Genomic DNA, 18,106 nt, shown 5'->3' with positions numbered 1-18,106 from the left:
ACTGTCCCCGTGTCCCGGGCTGGATCCACCCCATTCCGGTCCCCATCTGCAGCGGGATGGGGGCGTTTTAGGGGCGCTGTGTGGGAGATCCTTTGGGCTGGCTACACAAACAAATGTTGATTTTCCTCCCTGTACCTTCGATGCGATTCCTGTGGGTCAAGGGGAGGCTGCAGCTCTCGGGAACAGCGCTGGGGACACTGCGCTGGCCTGTCCCTGTCTGTGGCACACGGGTGGCCTCCAGCCCCATCACCCTGTGAGCCCCAGCTCGGATTCCCTGGGGACACTGCGCTGGCCTGGCCCCGTCTGTGGCACACGGGTGGCCTCAGCCCCAGCTGAAATTCCCCTGGGAGCGCTGGGGACACTGCGCTGGCCTGTCCCCGTCTGGCAGGACCCACAGGGAGCTCCAGACACGGCTCGAGGGAAAAACACATCAGTTAGCGTGGCGTGTTACATAAAGCAGGGAAAGAGGGAACGGGAGAGGGAGACAGCCTGGCACAGAGGCTCAGGGAGTGCCCGAGCCAGCTCCGAGAGGAACTGGGCAGAAATCTCCGCTTCGTGCGGGCACAGAACCTTCCTGTGGAAAAAGACAAGCTGCTGAGCACTGCCTGCTCAGGGAACAGACACACGTGAGAGAGGCCGGTGTCTTTCTTCACGCTTTATTGTGTAAAAATAAAGTCAACAATTCATGTAATCCCAGCAATAAAATGGAAAAAGCATGAGAATCCGTAGAAACAGTGCATTGTCAGAACTGCCGATGCGGGCCGGATGCACGGGGTGTCAGAACCCCTTCAAATCCCAAAGGAGACAGAGCCGGGAGTAGGAAAAATGTACAGCTTTGGTTAGCAAAATAATGACAAATTAAGATACATCGATTCTCTCCCCTACTGTACACTATGTACACGCGTTGACATCACACCCTTTCGTGGTTTTTTGGCAAATCCAACGCACCTGGGGCTGGAGTTACACCCGTGCCGTGGTCTCGCTGTTGTTCTCAGCAGGTTGTGCCTGTGCTCGCCGATGTGGACGGGGGCTTGGGAGGAACTTAAATTAACTCTCGATGGTTCGGGGTTTATTTTCTCGCACCAAGAGCACGGCCGAGGCTCCGCTGCCCTGAGCCGTGCGCGGGGTCTGGCTCGGGGGTGCCGGGGCAGCTCCGAGCCCCGAGCCCCGAGCTCCGAGCCCGGCCGGGGCAGCTCCCGGGCCCGCCGCTCCGCCCGTGTCTTTGCCGCATCTTTGGAGTTGGTCGTGAGGCTCTGGAGCCCCGGGTGAATTCTCTGCCTCCTCCTCCGCTGCCGCCCAGGGCGGGCAGGAGGGGGGCTGGGGAGTGATTTCTGCAATCTGTAGTACAAACCAGGAGTTTAGAAAAGGAAACCATACAAAATGCATCTGTTATCTCAAAATACGCTTCTTTATCTCTTTTTATCCTGCAGAATCTCAAAGCACTTTTTTTTTTTTTCCTCAGGGAGCGCTGATAATTCTATATATATATATTTTTTTTATCTTCATAAAAATACCCTTTTTTATTATTGGTAATAAACTTCCCTTTACAGTAAGAGAAACAAGAGAGTGTATTATCAAAAGCAGAAAGGCTTCAGACCTGTCAGCGGGAGCTGGGCTGGAGGGGACGGTAAAGGCTATTTGTCACCAGCTAAGGAGCCTCGGGGGGCTGCAGGCGGCGGGGCCGGGGGTACCTGAGTGCGGCAGGTCGGGGAGCGGGGCCGGGGGTCCCCAGGTGCCCGCCGCAGCCCGGGGCTATGGCTGTGGTGCCCGGGAGGGGCTCCGGGGCAGGGGCGGCTCCTCAGGGGGTTCGGCGGAGGGGTCGCCCCTCCTCGGGTCCCGGTCGGAGCGCAGCTGGGCGGGGGGGATGTCAGAGCTCTCCCCAGCTCCGGGGGCAGCGGCGTCCCGGGGGTCAGGCCGGGCAGAGAGAGGAGCCCCGGGCGGGCTCCGGGCCGGGCCCCGCGGCCTTTTCAGGCGCCGGTGCCCGAGGGAAGCGGCGGCGAAGCGGGGGCCGGGCCGGGGGGCGGCGGGGGGGGCGCAGCCGCGCCAGGCCAAGGCACGCAGGCGTCGAAGGACGTTGGCAAGACAGAAACCGGAGGGTCGTGGGGCTCCGGGGGCGGGCGCCCCGCCGCCGGGGCATCCCCGCCGCCGGGACGAGTCGGGTGGCTTCGTTCTCGGTCGTTTTTGCGCAAAACAAGGAGGAAACAAACAAATAAATAAAAGAACCCGCCGAGGAGGTTTCTCTCGCTCGTCCGTGGCCCTAGTTGAGCTGGCGGCAGGCCTCGAAAGTCCACTTGGTGGCCCCGCCGTAGATGTCGATGTTGGCCTCGGCCCAGGCGATGACGTTGCCCGCGATCGCCTTGGAGCTGCAGGTGGCCAGGCCGTACACCTCCCCCGGGCTCAGCCGGCGGTCCCACACGTTGAAGTGGGCCAGCTCCCCCACGAACGCCTGCGTGGCGTCGAAGCCGCCGCCCAGCGTGTCCTGCGGAGGGGCCGCGGTCAGCGGGGCACCGGCACCGGCGGCGCCGCCCGCGTCCCCCCGGGGCACCGGCGCTTACCTGCTCCTGGCCCAGCACCAGCACGCCCTGCGGCTTGATGGGGTGGTAGGGGGCCAGGTTCTCGCCGCTGCCCGTCTGCGTGCCGTCCTGGTACGCTTCCCACACGCCGTCCCGCGTGGTCCAGGTGACGCAGATGTGGTGCCACTTGCCGTCGTTGATGGCGAAGGGCAGCTTGGCCACCTGCGGGCGGGCGGCGGGCTCGGGGTGGTCGCTCGGGGGTCCCCCCACGCCGCCCCCCCGGCCCAGCAGAGCCCTCCCCGCGGCCCCGGGCCCTACCTTGTCGTTGATGAGGATCTCCATGGGGTTGTTGCCCCACTCGATGAGCACCAGCTCGTTGGCCTGCCCGGGCACGGCGTAGGAGAAGGGGGTGCCCATGCCGGGGGAGGCGCTGGATTTGATCCACATGCAGATGCTGAAGGCGTACATCTCGGGCAGGCTCTTCTTCACCTTGGCGTACATGTAGTTGGTGCGCAGGTGGAAGGTGAGCTGGAACCTGTCCGGGGGCCGGTTGTCCTTCTGGCCTGCGGGAGCGCGGGGGCGGTGGGCTCCTGCCGGGCCCCCTTTCCGCCCCTTTGGGGGTTCCCCCCCTCCCCACCCCGTTATGTAACGGGCCTTGAGATGGCAGCGAGGAGCAAATCCCTCCGGCGCCGCGCGGCTCCCTAATCCCCGGGGCGGGCAGCGCCCGGAGCGTCCCCGGTACCGAGCCCGCGGGCACCGGCGGCCCCGGGGGCCACCGAGCGAGGGTTTGGGCAGGGAGGGAGCTCAGCGATCGGCCGGTCCCGACCCTGCCACGGGGACAGCCAAGCTGGGGGACAGGGAGCGCTCCTGGGGAGGGGACGGGACCGGCTCGGCAGATCCGCCCGCGGGAGCGGCTCCGCATCGGCGGCAGCGCCCGGTCCCGGCGGCGGGGCAGCTCCGGGGGTCCCGGGGGTGGGCAGCGCCCGGTACCTTTCTCCAGGTCGCTGATGCGCTGGTGCAGCGAGGTGAGGGTGCTCTCGATCTTGCCGCGTTCCTCGGACTCGTTGCGGGGGCTGAGCTTGCCCTCCTCCAGGCTGTTCACCCGCGACAGCACCTGCTTCTCCAGGTCATCGATCTTGTTCTGCAGGATGTCCTTCAGGTTGTTGGTCTGGCTGGAGGAGTTCATCCTGCTGAACTGCTGCAAGGGGCGAGCAGAGGAGCCGGGATGTTATTACCGGGAGGCGGCTCCCCGTGCCCGGCTCCGCGGGCTGCCCGGTGCCCCGGATCTGGGAGCTTCCCGGTGCCCGGCTCTGGGAGCTGCCCGGTGCCCAGCTCCGAGGGATGCCCGGTGCCCTGGCTCTGGGAGCTGCCCGGTGCCCAGCTCCGAGGGATGCCCGGTGCCCTGGCTCTGGGAGCTGCCCGATGCCCAGCTCCGAGGGATGCCCGGTGCCCGGCTCCGCGCTCCCCGCGCTGGGATGCGCGGCTGCCCCGGCTCCCCGCGTCTCCCGGTGCCCGGCTGTGCGGCTCCCCGGCTCTCCTCGCGTACCTCCAGGTTCTCCAGCCGGGTTTTCAGCGACTGCAGCGTCTGCCCCAGCTGGCTGAGGGTCTCGGCGGCGGCCGGCCGCGACAGGTCGCCCATGGTGTTCTTGGAGAAGCCCTTCCTGCCCTTTCCCTCGCCGGGCTGCTCCAGCACGCTCTGGCTCTCGCAGCGGCCCAGCTTGGCCGTGAGCTCGCGGATCGTCTCCTTCTGGTTCATGATGGTTTCCTTCTGCTGCAGCACCGTCTCCCGCAGCTGCAGCACGGTGCCCTTCAGCTCCTCGGCCGAGCCGGTGCCCAGCGCCGAGGCGGCGCACACGTCCCCGTCCAGCGGCACCGAGGTGCAGATGAAGCGCGTCTGCCCCAGGCCCTGGCCGAGCGCCGGCCCCAGCAGCAGCAGCAGCGGCAGGAGGCGGCTGCCGGGCGGCCCCGCGGCCATGGCTCCGCTCGGCTCCGCTCGCTCCGGGCCCGCTCCGGCTCCGCTGCGGCGCCGCCGCTTTTATGGCGGCCGGGCGGGGCGGCGCGGGGCGTCACGGAGCGCGGAATCCCGGCCCGGGCGGGGGAACCGCGTGGGAGCGCGGCGGGAGCGGGAGCGAGAGCGGGAGCGGGAGCGGGAGCGTGCGGGGCTGGGGCTGCGGGCGTGACAGCGCGCCCGTGCGTCCGTGTGTCCGTGTGTCCGTGTGTGTGTCCGTGTGTCCGTCTGTGCCCGTGTGTCCCTCTGTGTCCGTCTGTCCACCTATGTCCGTGTGTCCCTGTGTCCGTGGGCGGGAGCGCGCGTGGGCGGTGCGTGGGCAGGGGAGACTGTGCGGAGATGGGTGTGTGTGCGGGGGATGAGTGTGCGGGGTGTGCGTGTTTGTGCAGGCTGTGGTGCACACGCGGCCGTGTGCGGGCTCTGCACGCACCGGTGTGTGCGGGGTGTGTGCGGCTGCCGGTGCGGGGCCGTGCGTGCCCCCCGGGTGTCCGTGCCCGGCTCCGGGGGCTGTGGGTGCCCCGGGTGCGGTGCGGGAGCAGCGGCCGGGGCAGCCCCGGGCTCGGTGCCCGTGGAGCAGGGGGAGCCCCGGGATGTCCGGGCAGAACAAGGGTGAGTGCGGGGCTGCCGGCCCGGGGGGAGCACAGATGGGCCCCGGGGGGAGCCCCTGGAGCACGGACAGGCCCGGTCACTGCAGGGGCAGCTGCTCCCGCCGGTGCCCGTGCCCAGCCCCACGCTGGGTGCACGGGAACCGTTTTTTGCTTCTTTATTAATCAGCGAAAGAACCTTGCATATAATGTCTGGATCTGTCCTTGGTGGGAAGAGCTCGTGGCTGTTGGAGCTGTCACTTCTCTCATCTTCAGCTCTTCAGCCGAGGCCGATTCTCGTTCAGCCAGCAGTGTCCCCTGCCCTTGTTCCCCACGTCCTTGGCCAGGCCGCCCGAGCAGGAACGGAGCTGTCCCAGCCCCCTGTTGGCTTTATCCTGCTCCTCTCTGGGCTGGTGTGTTGTGTTGGGGTGGGAAATCCCTGCAGCCTGCAGGGCTGGTGGGGGGCTCTGGCCCCTCAGCTCAGCTCAGCTCAGCTCAGCTCAGCTCGGCACTGCAGCAGCACATATGGCTGGAGCATTTGCATAATGCCAAGTTATCCTGTGAAATATGAAGTAATTAATTTTGATTAGCGAAGTGGGTCAATAAAACACAAAGGTTTTCAGTTCACGGGTTTGCAGAATATAAAACACAGGGGCTCCGTGGTCCTTTCCCCTCTGACGTGCCTGGGGCAGGCCTGAGGAGCCCTGGCTGGGGCTGGAGCTCCCTGAGCTGCTCTCGGTACCTGGAGCTGCTTTGGTGCCTCTCCTGGAGCAGGTTTTTATCCAGCCCCGGAGGTTTGTGGCACACGGATGTGGCAGGGAGTGCTTCCTCCCCAAAGGCAGCTCAGCTGCCCCGGGAGCCTCTGTCCCCATCCAGCCCTGCTGTGGAACAGTAAAAGCAGCATTGGATGGCCAAGCCCAGGGCCTGGGGCTCTCAGCAGGAGCAGGGATGGCAGCCTGGCAAACCTCTGATGCTCTGCTGCCCATTCATGCCAGCCTGGGGACCCAGGGCAGGGCTGACAAAGTGGCTGAGAGCTCAGCAGCTGTGCCACGCTGCTCAGCACCTGTGGGCACCTTCATGGGCATCCTGTGGTGCTCTCATCAGCATCCATCCAACCTGTCCCGGTGCTCATGAGACCTGGGTGTCCTTTGGAGCCTTCCTGGGTCTCACTGCTGGTCCTGCCTTGCAGCTCAGAGCCACCTGTGGTGCTGCTCACGTGCAGGGTGCCCACACCTCTGCCACTGCTCCTCTCTGGGGTGTTGTGTGCAGGAAATTTGGGGGAAATCTGCATTTCCAGCAGGCTGTTCCCTGTGGCTCCATCGCCCTGGTTACTGTCCCTGCTGCTGGCTCTGTGCTGAGCAGTGCTCAGAGCAGCAGAGCAGGGAGGGAGGGAGGGGGATGAGGAGGGGTCAGACCCCGTGGGCTTTGCTGGGCAGAGCAATCCCTTCTGTGCTGGCTGGGTTTGGGGTTTTTGGCAAAAGGAGAAGCTGAAGAGACTGCAGGTCTAATCCTGCCACACCACCCAAAAATGATGTTACTGCAGGCAGCAGAACGAGAGCAGTGTGAAGCAGTGCGAGAGAGCCAGGTCCCGGTCCTGCTCACATCTGCACAGCCCTGACAGAGCCGAGCGTGTCACTGAACCAATTTCCCTCGCAATCTTTTGTCATCCCCAGCACATTATGCGGAGATGAGCCCAAGGTGACAAATGCAATAAAATAAACACTCGGATGCTATGGTGATGGAGACCAGGAAATGCCTGGATGGGAAAAAACAACAAAGCCGTGCTACAAGAGATAAGCAAAATAACCCCCGTGGCTCCTAATGCAAAGAAAGGAGCGGAAAACATGATCAGGATTTCAGCTTTCCCAGAATCACTGAATCATGCGGGAGGATCTGTTATTGCTTCTGTAGATTTAGGAGCCGTGTGGCTGGAATGGAGTAACGGAGCCCCTGTTTTTAACCCTTCCCTTGCCTCCTCCCCAGCGCTCGGCTGATTTATGGCTCTGGGGCTGGAAAGAGCTGAGCGCAGCTCCCAAGGACCCTGGCAGGTGATTTAGCCCTGAGCAGGAGCCAGCAGGCACATTCGTGCTGAGATGGACAGGGTGGGTTTGGGCAGCCCAGGGCGCTGCCAGCCCCGTGGCCTCTGGCAGGGGTGAGGGCTGTCGGTCTGTCTGCTCTGTGTGCGAGCAGCACGGCCCCCAGCGCACAGAGGACAGCTTTCTAAAGCGGACAAATCTCTCTAATCCCAGGAGCTGGAGCCCCAGGGAGCAGTGGAAGCTTTCTCTCCTGCTTGTGCAGCCTGCTGTACATAAAGCATCTCCTGTGGGGTGATGCTGGTTCCGCAGTGAAGCCTCCTCTGCGGAGTGGAACGGTGAGATCCATTACGGGATGGAGGCAGCCTGAGATGGGAAACAGCAATGGCTGCACTTGCAGGAGCTCAGATCCCTTTGTCTGGCCGTGGAGCTGCTGGTTGTGCCCCTGTTGTCACTGAGGCTGCTGAGGGACTGTGCCCTGCAGCCACATCCACATATCCCCATCCCCACATCCCCATCCCCACATCTCCATCCCCATCCCCATCCCCACATCCCCATCCCCATCCCCACATCCCCATCCCCATCCCCATCCCCATCCCCACATCCCCATTCCCATCCCCACATCCCCATCCCCATCCCCATCCCCACATCCCCATTCCCATCCCCACATCCCCATCCCCATCCCCATCCCCACATCCCCATCCCCATCCCCACATCCCCATCCCCACATCCCCATCCCCACATCCACATATCCCCATCCCCACATCTCCATCTCCATCCCCATCCCCACATCCCCATCCCCATCCCCACATCCCCATCCCCACATCCCCATCCCCATCCCCACATCCCCATCCCCACATCCACATATCCCCATCCCCACATCTCCATCCCCATCCCCACATCCCCACATCCCCATCCCCACATCCCCATCCCCACATCCTCATCCCCATCCCCAGCAGGCTCAAAGCAGGACAGGGCTGACGCTGCCACGTTGTTTTGTCTTTTTTTAAATAGAAGTGCTTGTTCTTGGGGAAACTGCAGCAAGGACAGGGTGCAGAGCCCAGATGTGGGGGGACAAGATCACCTCCAAAGCCTTTTCCTGCTGCAGCTGGGCCAGGGAAGCAGCCCCCAGCTGCTCCGTGGTTCTGTTGAGAATGCTGTAGATGCAAAATGGGGATTTTGGTGCCTTTAAGGGGTGCAGCTGTCACCAGAGCAGCTCAGGCACGGGGTGCAGGCAGTGCACACGCCGTGTGTGAGATGGAGGATTCCCTTCTGTGACAGACACACTCTGGACAGGAGTTGGGGATTTTGCTGCATTTTGCTGCAGTCTTTCTTTGCAGAGCTCTCCCTCTCTGTTTCTCTGCCTCTCTCTCCCTCTCTCACACATTCACTCTCTTTCTTTTTTCCCTTCCCCTGCTTTCATTGCTCCCATCTCACCAGCCAGTCTGCTCCTAAATTGCCTGACATTTACACTCAGTGAGGCTCGGGAGTGTGGTCTCTGTACCAGTAGGTCTCTGTGATGCTATAGGGACACAGATCCTTTCATTACAAATAATTAATTTAGCTCTATATTGCATAACATCCTAAAAAGCTTTCTAGGGCAGTCTCATGCTAGCTGGATGCACAGTTCCTATCAATATTACATTACATTTGGGTACAACAGTTATGAAGTTTCATTAAAAATTTAATTTGTGGTTTAAAACTGCAGCATCCCCTTAAAAGTGTGGCAGAGAAGCCATTCTGGGTGCTGCAGGACCGAGCTGGCCGTGGCCAAAATTGCAGAGGGGAGAGCTGCAGAGGGGCCTGGGCTGGGTGTGATGGTCCCAGCGCAGGAATGGAGCAGGGGGAGCTGGGCCGGGTCCCGCTGGGTTCCTGCCCCCTTTTAGAGCAGGGAGTGAAGCTTTAAGTAGGGATTGAAGCTTTGAGCAGGGACTGAAGCTTTGAGCAGAGACTGAAGCTTTAACCTGTGCCCAGAGCGGCTGTGCCCACCTGGGGTGGCTTTTGGGCCAGGAGGGCGATGCCAGAGGGGCAGGAAAGGAGCAGGATGGCTGCCAGGGCTGGGAGCAGGGCGCTGCTGTGCCCCTGGCACACATCCCTGTCCCTGTCCCTGTCCCTGTCCCTGTCACCCTCCTGGCCGGGAACGGAGCAGGGTCAGTGCCAGGGCTGGGAGCAGGACGCTGCTGTGCCCCGGGCACACATCCCTGTCCCTGTCCCTGTCAGTGCCACCCTCCCGGCCAGGAATGGAGCAGGGTGGGTGCCAGGGCTGGGAGCAGGACGCTGCTGTGCCCCTGGCACACATCCCTGTCCCTGTCCCTGTCCCTGTCCCTGTCCCTGTAGTGCCACCCTCCTGGGGCCGTGCCGGTGCGGGTGATGAGCTCGGCGGCGCCGCCTGGGCAGCGGAGCTGAACGGAGCACGGAGCCGCTGCCCGCAGCCGGCCCGGCATTGATCTGAGCAGGAATTCCCCCCTGTCTGCACTCACGCACGTCACGGCAGCCGCCAGCTCTCCCTCCCTCCCTCCCTCCCTCCCAGCCCATCGCTCCGCTCGTTTTTCAGCGCTGCCTGGGTTTCCCCGCAGCGAGAGAGGCGAGGTGGGATGGGTGGATGGATGGATGGGTGGATGGGTGGATGGATGGGTGGATGGATGGATGGATGGATGGATGGATGGATGGATGGATGGGTGGATGGATGGATGGATGGATGGATGGATGGATGGATGGATGGGTGGATGGATGGATGGATGGATGGATGGATGGATGGATGCCAGCCCAGCGCTCCCAGCACTCCCAGCGCTGCCCGGCCGGGCTGTGGCACCGGCCCTGCTGCCCCCGCTCTGCTCTGGGGTGTCACCGAGCTCCAGTGACAAACGGTGCCCCTGTGTCCTTCACACCCCACACTCACCATTTCTCCCCCAGCCCAGCGAACCGGGGGGAATTCACGGCCAGGGCAGGGGCTTTCAGAATTTAGCACGGTTCTGGGGTTTGCTGCAGGGCCGCAGAGATCACTTCCCCTCCCCCAGTGAGGATAATAATGGGGAGTGGGTTCCCAAATCCCTTAAGCTTCTTTGATAGCTTCAATATTTATCTGTAATCCTTCTGGCGCCTCTGAACAGACACAGCTCGGTGTCCCTGTTGCTCGGGAGCTCCTTCCCACCTTGCAGTGTTCCCTTTTCGTGGGAGAGGAGGCAGGGCAGGATGAGAGGGAAACATCAAAAGCTGGTGACACTGCTGTGCCCTAGTTTTTTCCATGATTATTTATTATTTTGCAGTCTCTTGCTCCCTTTCTCCCACTCCCTGTGTTGTGTTCTGTTACTGTGCTGTGCTGGGTGACCCAGGCTGCAGATCTGGTGTCCCCAGAGCTCTGTCCTCAGCTGAGGGGGAGAGAAAATAGAGCAAAAGGCTCATGGGACAGGATAAGGGCAGGGAGAAACCCCTCAGCAATCACCAGCATGGGCAAGCGGGCTGGACTCCGGGAAATTAGCTTGTTACCAATCAAATCAGAGCAGGATAATGAGAAATAAAAGCTAAATTGGATGGATGGATGGATGGATGGATGGATGATGGATGGATGCATGGATGGATGATGGATGGATCGATGGATGGAGGGAGGGATGGAATCCATGGATGGATGGATGGATGGATGGATGGAGGGATGGAATCCATGGATGGATGGATGGATGGATGGATGGATGGAGGGATGGAATCCATGGATGGATGATGGATGGATGGATGGAGGGAGGGATGGAATCCATGGATGGATGGATGGATGGATGGATGGATGGATGGATGGATGGAATCCATGGATGATGGATGGATGGATGGATGATGGATGGAATCCATGGATGGATGGATGGATGTTGTGGGTGAATGGATGGATGTGCAGCAGGACAAGCCTGGAAGGAGTTCTGGGTGCACATGGGGCACACAGATCCCAGCCAGGGTTGGACAGGTGGGAGTGCAAGCACAGGGATCAGGGATCAGGGGTCTGAGCTGGCTCTGCCCCCAGACAGGGAGCAGCTGGAGCAGGGACAGGGAGGTTTGGAGGGGCACAGCTGCCCAGAGCTCAGATCCTGGGTGCTGGCTGGGGGATCTGATGGGCCAGAGCCAATTCATGGCGCAGGATTTGGGGTTAAAACACAGAAGGTTTCAAAGCCAGGATGGAGAAAACCACTCCAAGGCAGCAGGGATTCCCTGAGCTTGCTGACCCCGAGCTCGAGGGCAGCTTTTAGCAGGGAAAGGCTCTCAGGATGCTGAGTCTCTGCAGAGAGGCTGCATTAGGGCTGGGAGCATCGATTCCTGTGCAAGGTGGAGGTTCCAGCAGCTGCAGAGACTGGGGGTGACTGGAAAGGCCCAGGAGCTGCCCCAGGCTCTGAGAGGAGCTGGGGACGCTTTGGCTGCTGTGCAGATTCCCAAGCCCCAAGTGATTCCCAAGCCCCAAGTGAAGGCAGGATGAGAAATCCCTGTAAAACACTGAATTATTTCTTATCGAACAAAGGGAAACGTCAGGTCCTGCAGCAAAAAGAAGGCAGGAATTTGGGGCTGAGGGTTTTAGCCGGGCCCGGGAGGAGCTCCCCGGCTCTGTCAGAGCCGATACCGATTTACACGGTGTTTAAGGAAACATTTCTGCACTTCTAATGAGGAAAGCAGAGAATATCAGCCGAGGTGCCATTCATCACCCCTGTTAAACACGCACAGCCCGGTCACCCCGCAGACTGCCCGGCCTGCGAGCAGACGAAGGCGGGGAACGATGAGGGATGAGCGCTCGGAGATGGACGGGGCTGCGGAACTCCATTAACAGCTCCTGCACACGCTCGGGTCCATCGCATCCCGGTATCGAGCGCAGCCGCTCGGTGTGGGTGAGGAAATCGTTGAGCAGCCGATCGCTGTCGGTGTGCAGGGGTCACCCGAGTCTCCCTGCCCGCCGGGAGCGCAGAAATCTTTACTCTGAAACCGCCTCTGGGGTCAAACGCGGCTCCTGCTTCACGCTCCGAATGACTTCCAGCCCGTGTGCTACCTGGAGCCCGAGGATGTCAAATGCTCCCATTAACCCAACTCCCCAGCCTCTGATTCATCCGGAAACTCGCCCTGCTGTAGCTCAGGGGAGGCAAAGCCAGCGGATTAAAACTCCCCAATTTTCTGCTTCCAAAAGCCGCATCACCTTCCCTTTCTCCCCCTCTCTTCTTCCCGGGTGAAAAATTTACCCTGGTGCCAAAATGTTTGTTCCACTGAGAGAGCACGGGGAGATTTCTCACCCAGTATTTATTGTGGCCTTTTCAGCGTGAGAGGAGAGCATGAATCCCTGTCACATTCCCAGCAGGTGCTGCTGAATAAGACGCCACTTTGCACCCTTTTTAAAATGCCCCCCGTATTTCTGAGGCAGTTTTTATGCCCCCCGTATTTCTGAGGCATCACACCAGGGGCTGGGGCACTGCAGAGCACCTGGCACGGGAAGAGGCTCAGGAGGCACCTCCTCACTCCCTAAAGCTCCCTGGCAGGATGGGGCAGCTGGAAGGGTCAGGAAATGGCCTCGGGCTGTGCCAGGAGAGGTTCAGTTGGGTATTGGGGAAATTTCTTACTCCAAAGGGGTTCTCCAGCCCTGGCACAGCTGCCCAGGGTGGAATCCTCATCCTTGGGGGGATTTAAGGCACCTAGGGACACGGTCAGTGCTGGGGAATGGTTGGACCTGGTGGTCTCTGAGGGCTTTTCCAACCCAGGAGACTCTGTGGTTCTGACTGGGCAGGGAAAGCCTCAGTTTCCCATCCCTGCCCCGATGCCTGTGCTGGAAAACCACAGCAGCAGCTGCTGCCCTGCTCTGGGGCACCTGTGGGGGCAGGTACAGCATCAGACCCCTCCCCAGAACCAAACCCCCCTGGCAGCTCTGGGGGCACCTGTGGGGAGCAGGTACAGCACAAATTCCCCCTTGCAGGTTTGGGGCTCCAGGAGCACCTGTGGGAGCAGGTACAGCCCCATCCCGGCTCACACCTGTGGGAGCAGGTACAGCCCCATCCCGGCTCACACCTGTGGCAGCAGGTACAGCCCCATCCCGGCTCACACCTGCAGGAACAGGAGGCAGCCTGGGCTGCACGTGCACAAATGACAGCGCTGAAATCAGCCTCGCTTCAACACAGATCTAATCCTGATCAATATTTTACCCGCTGTCTTCAGGCTGCAAAGCTGCCCCGGCTGAAATGTTGGAACAAACCTCGTTGTTGGCCCCTAAATGGCCCAAAATGCCCCAAAACAACCCCAGCAATGGAGGGGTGCCCTGGGGAAGGCAGGAGCCCACCTGCACACCAACACCTGCCCCAGGCAAGGTGCCCTGGTGGCCTTTTGGCTCCGAGAACGGAGCTTTGCATCCATCTGACTCACTGGGTGACCTGTGAGCTGAGTAATGAAATCGAAAGATAGGATCTCTGGTGATATTTATGAGCAACATTCTCCTTTCCATATCTGCGTTTCTTCCTGCCCAAAAGTGGAATTAGAATTACATGGCTGAATGAGGCAAAACAAAGGACATTGACAGAGCCTGAGATAGGAGAGGATTTTTCATTAAAGAGAGTGACAGGTGGGAGAATGTGTCCAAACGTGTTTGTGGGAGATAATCCTGCGTTTTGGGTTTGGGGCATCACTCACTGAGCCTTACCTGGCACGGTGCTCCCACTCCTGGGATTCCCTGGGAACAGGGGGGGATTTAATCTGTTATTCTGTGGGGCAGGAGGTCATGGCAGGGGGTTGGGAATAAAGATCTTTAAGGTCCCTTTCCACCCAAAGAATTCAGTAATTCTGTGGTTTTGTGCAGCTGCTGTTGAGGAATTCATTAAGGGCCAGCAGAAACACGGCCATAAGCGTTTTCTGCAGCTCGTTCTGATCACAATCATGCAGCCATCAGCAGCCATCAGCACAGGGCACCGCGAGGCACTGAATCAGGAAAGGCGAGGAGAAAAGCAAACCTTGGCACCCCAGAAACATCCCCTGCCCATCTCCCAGCCTCTTGCAGAGAAAGGTCCTTGCCTTGGAAACACTCCACGAGTGTAAACACACCGAGAGTATTTATGGAAATTAATGGTGCTGTAAATCAAATTACACACGTATCCTTTCCTTTCTGCTTCGAAATGATTTCTACACGTTCAAGTATTCCAAATGTGAACGTGGAGGGGCTCGATTGCTGCCAGGAGTAAACACTGAGGAACCTCCTCAGCAGCAATGTTTGATTTCCATTAACCTTCAGTGCAACAGCAAGGAGGATCTGTGCCTGGAATCCTTCACCTGCCTTTCCTGGTGTGTGGAAGGACACAAATGCATCAGACACATCTGCTGGGGGCTGTGTCCAGTCCCACCCCTCTCCTGGGCTGTTTTACCCCAGAATAAACGAGCACACAATAAAAGGGAACTCCAGGAAAGGCCAGGCTGGGGTGGCAGCTGTGCCTGGGTGTGTTTGGAGCAGCAGCTCACACCAGGGTGAGGCTGGCACTGCTCCCAGCCAGCAGCTCCACACCAGGGGTTGGTTTTCAGCTGAATTTGAGCCGAATCTCAAACCTCACCTCAGGTCTGCAGGTGCAGGGGGCTGCTCCAGGGACAGGGACGGGAACAGGGACAGGGACAGGGAAAGCGATGCCACAGGGGGACACCAGGAGCGATTTCCCCATGGAAAGGGTGACCAGGCCTCAGCAGGGGCTGCCACAGAGGGACACCAGGAGCCATTTCCCCATGGAAAGGGTGACCAGGCCTCAGCAGGGGCTGCCCAGGGAGGGTTGGAGCCCCCATCCCGGAGCATCCAAGGGATTCCTGGCTGTGGTACTCAGAGTCTGCGCTGGGGACAGGGTGGGGATGGGGCACAGCTCCACGGGCTGCGAGGGCTTTTCCAACCTCAGGGATTTGGGGATTCTGGCCTTCCCCACGGCAACGCGCCGTCCCCATGGCAACGCGCCGTCCCGGCGGCGGAGCGCGCGGCGCGGCATGTCCCGCACGGCGGCCCGTACCGCGGGGCATTGTGGGCCGGGCAAGATGGCCGCCCCCGTGCCGCGGTGCTGAGCCCAGCCGCGCTCGCCGGCGCCCCGGGACGCGCGTCCCGTCCGCCGCCGCCCGCCCGCGGAGCGCTGCTCGCCGAGCCGCCCTCGGCCCGCCGGTGTGCCAGGGAGCCGCGATGGGCCGGGCGCCGTGCCCGCCGCAGGGAGCGCGGGGCCCGCGGGGGTAGAGGTGCGAGGGAGGCCCCGGGCCCGGGCCCTCGCCGGTCCCTCGGTGCTCCCCGGGCCGCGCCACCGAGCCCGGCCGGGGCCGCTGCCCGCGCCAGGTGAAGGCGCCGCGTGCCCCGGCTCCGTCCTTGCCCGCGCACCCAGCAGCGCCGCCCCGCCGCCCTTGGCCCGTCGTGCCCCTCCGGCCGGAGGGACCCCCGGCCCCGCTGGGTGCCGGGCTGGACAGCGCTGCCCAGCCGGTGCCCGGAGCTCCGCCGCCCATGGAGTCTGAGATGCTGCAGTCCCCTCTCCTGGGGCTCGGGGAGGAGGATGAGTCCGACCTGACGGACTGGAACTTGCCCCTGGCCTTCATGAAGAAGAGGCACTGCGAGAAGATCGAGGGCTCCAAGTCTTTGGCTCAGAGCTGGAGGATGAAGGACCGGGTAATGCTCCAGGGCACCGTGGGGTTTGCACAGGAGCACTCGGGGGACAGGTGGAGCAGGAGTCGGAGCTCAAGGGGTGCTGAGCTGTAGCCAGGTGAAACGCTGGCTGTGGATAATGTGGTTTGTGTCTCAGTGGTGAGGGGTGCTGAGCTGGTTTGTGTCCTGGTGAGGGGTGCTGAGCTGGTTTGTGTCTCAGTGGTGAGGGGTGCTGAGCTGTGGCCAGGTGAAGCTGGCTGTGGATCCCCTGGTTTGTGTCCTGGTGAGGGCTTAGGGCAGCAAAGCTGCAGCTGCCCCAGAGGCACTGGTGTGGTGCTCATGGCACTGGCTCATGGAGCAGCTCCATCACTTGGGCTCTTTACCTGCAGCTTGGTGTGTTCTGGACAGGGCTGTGGAGTGCCCGAGTCAGGAGGAGCTGCAGGTGCAGGAATTGCAGCTCTCTGGGGGTGCAGCTGCACTGGAGCTGCGTGGGTTTGCTGTGCCAGCAGTGCTGGGTGCAGGGGACACTGAGGCTGTCCTGTGCACTGACAGGCTGTGAGATGTTGTGAGATTTTGGAGGCAGGTTTTCAGATGGAACTCTGGTGTGTTCCAGGAGCTCCTGGGGTGTCTGGGGACCTGCTGTGTGTCACTGACAGCACTGGGGGTGACACAGACATGTCCCAGCTGGGAGCGTGGGATCCTCTGCTGCCTCTGTGGGACACTTCAATGGCTCAGTAAAGAGTAAAGCAAGCACCTGGGAAATGTCCTGGACATCATCTGCACTCATCCTGCCCTTGGGATCTGCTTAGGTTCCAGCCTTGCTGGCTCTCCCAGTTCTTGCACCCATAACTTTGTGTTTGTAGGAGTTTCTGGGTTTTTCTGGTGACCAGATTTCTGTCATGTTCACGCTCCTCTTGTAAAGGATGGAAGAACTCATTGAAATGCAAGCTGTAATTTCTGTGCCCAGGCTGTGCCTGAGTCTCAGTGTTCCCAGAGTGGAATTGCATTGCTCAGAAGTTCTGAACCATGATCTGAAGGTGGGACTTGGCAGCTCCCTGCTGGAGCTGAGCCTTGGGGTGTGGTGTGAAGGCAGCACAGACACCACGCTGGTGCTCTGCTCCAAAGGCTTCTGGCACACAGGAGACTTTCTCCACTAGACTGTGGAGGTGTGATGAGCTTGCTGGGCTATTTTAGGTCCTTCCTGGGAGCCTTCCTGTTCCTCCATCCCTGATCTGCAGAGTTGCCTGTTTCTAATTCAGGAGTGACTTTGCCCTGCTTGTGCTGATCAATAGGTTGTGCAGCAGCACAGATCAGGGGGTGCTCAGGGCTTCTCTGTGGCTGCTGTGAAATGTTTCAGGTGCCTGCTGCCATCAGTGGCCAGCCCAGCCCAGCTCCTGCTGCCTGGCCCTGTGGAGCTGCAGTTCCTGCTCTGGGACTCTCTGTGCCATGAACCTCGTGGCTGTTGCTGTGCTGCTCTCTGGGGATGAGCTCAGTGGGGCTGGGCCCTGCTCGCTCTCCAAGAAGCTGAATCTGACTCTTGTGAAAGAAGAAAATAGAAGCAAATCTCAAATTTTCAGTTTAGTCCTTCTGCTTTCTCTGCCAGCTGGAGATAACCTCAAACACCAGTACACCAAATGACTCCACACCAGGGCAGTGGTGCAGCTCAGGCATTGTTTGTGTCTGCATCAGGGATCCTCTGGACAAACTTGCTGTTGTGTTTAATTACTTTTTGTTTAAGAACAGGTGCCTAGGAAGATACCAAAAGCAGGTAAAGACACCTGAGAGAGCAAGAGCAGCTGATTTGAGAATGCTCAACCTCATTACCTTTAGATCTCAGCAGCTGTTTGTCATGTCTTGTATTTTGTGCCCCTTTTTCAGCTGTCACTGGCTGTCTCCTGAGTGCTGAGTGTGAGGTGACAAGGGCAGAGCCTCAGCTGGGGAGGGAAGGGGATGAGGATGGGGTTTGCAGTGCTGCAGGGGGATTGCTGGGGTGAATATTTCCACCCAGTGAGCTCGAGTTTGGCTAACCCTGCAAACAGCTCACAGAATCTGGTCAGGTCTGACCTCGTGTCCATGAGCAGGAGGTGGAGGGAGGGCAGCCACTCCTGCTGCTGTTTTCCCATGGGACAGGTTTGTCCAGGGAATGGAGCACCTGCAGAAACCCCAGGAGCTCGGTGTTGTGGGGTTTTCCTGTGAGCAGTGGTGTGTGAGGGCAGCCTGTGCCATCAGGGTGAAGCTGATGGGCTGTAGATTTCCCTCTTTTTGTTCCTGAACTGCTTGGTTTTGCTGGCTGGCATTTTGAATTCATTACTTCCACTTTTAGCTGTCTTCAGGAAGTTTATTCTCTTCCCTCTCCTTGCAGCACTGTCCCCAGTGCCCTG

General features: G+C 60.5%; 2 protein-coding genes across 3 annotated transcripts in view; one reads left to right on the top strand and one right to left on the bottom strand.

Annotated features, from left to right (window-relative positions):
* Positions 1–1,908: 1,908 nt before the first annotated feature.
* NPTX1 (neuronal pentraxin 1) lies at positions 1,909–4,510 on the bottom strand. Its single transcript, XM_054293079.1, has 5 exons — positions 4,060–4,510; positions 3,504–3,711; positions 2,832–3,076; positions 2,556–2,735; positions 1,909–2,479 (listed from the first exon to the last, which is right to left on the bottom strand). The coding sequence occupies exons 1-5, from the start codon at positions 4,486–4,488 to the stop codon at positions 2,258–2,260; spliced, it is 1,284 nt and encodes a 427-aa protein (XP_054149054.1). The 5' UTR covers positions 4,489–4,510; the 3' UTR covers positions 1,909–2,257.
* A 10,980-nt stretch (positions 4,511–15,490) lies between these two features.
* The window catches only part of RPTOR (regulatory associated protein of MTOR complex 1), a 104,924-nt gene continuing 102,308 nt past the window's right edge, over positions 15,491–18,106 (top strand). For both annotated transcript variants that reach the window (XM_054293063.1, XM_054293062.1), the window contains exon 1: positions 15,491–15,749. In XM_054293063.1, coding sequence (XP_054149038.1) covers positions 15,588–15,749 — 162 coding nt within the window. In that variant the 5' untranslated portion in view covers positions 15,491–15,587. The remainder of the gene's footprint in view (positions 15,750–18,106) is intronic.

This window comes from Melozone crissalis, unplaced genomic scaffold (genome assembly GCF_028551555.1).
Source record: "Melozone crissalis strain CALT ecotype California unplaced genomic scaffold, PUWL_Pcris_2 ptg000129l_1, whole genome shotgun sequence".
Taxonomy (NCBI): Eukaryota; Metazoa; Chordata; class Aves; order Passeriformes; family Passerellidae; genus Melozone; species Melozone crissalis.
This window is presented reverse-complemented; position numbering and strand designations above follow the sequence as displayed.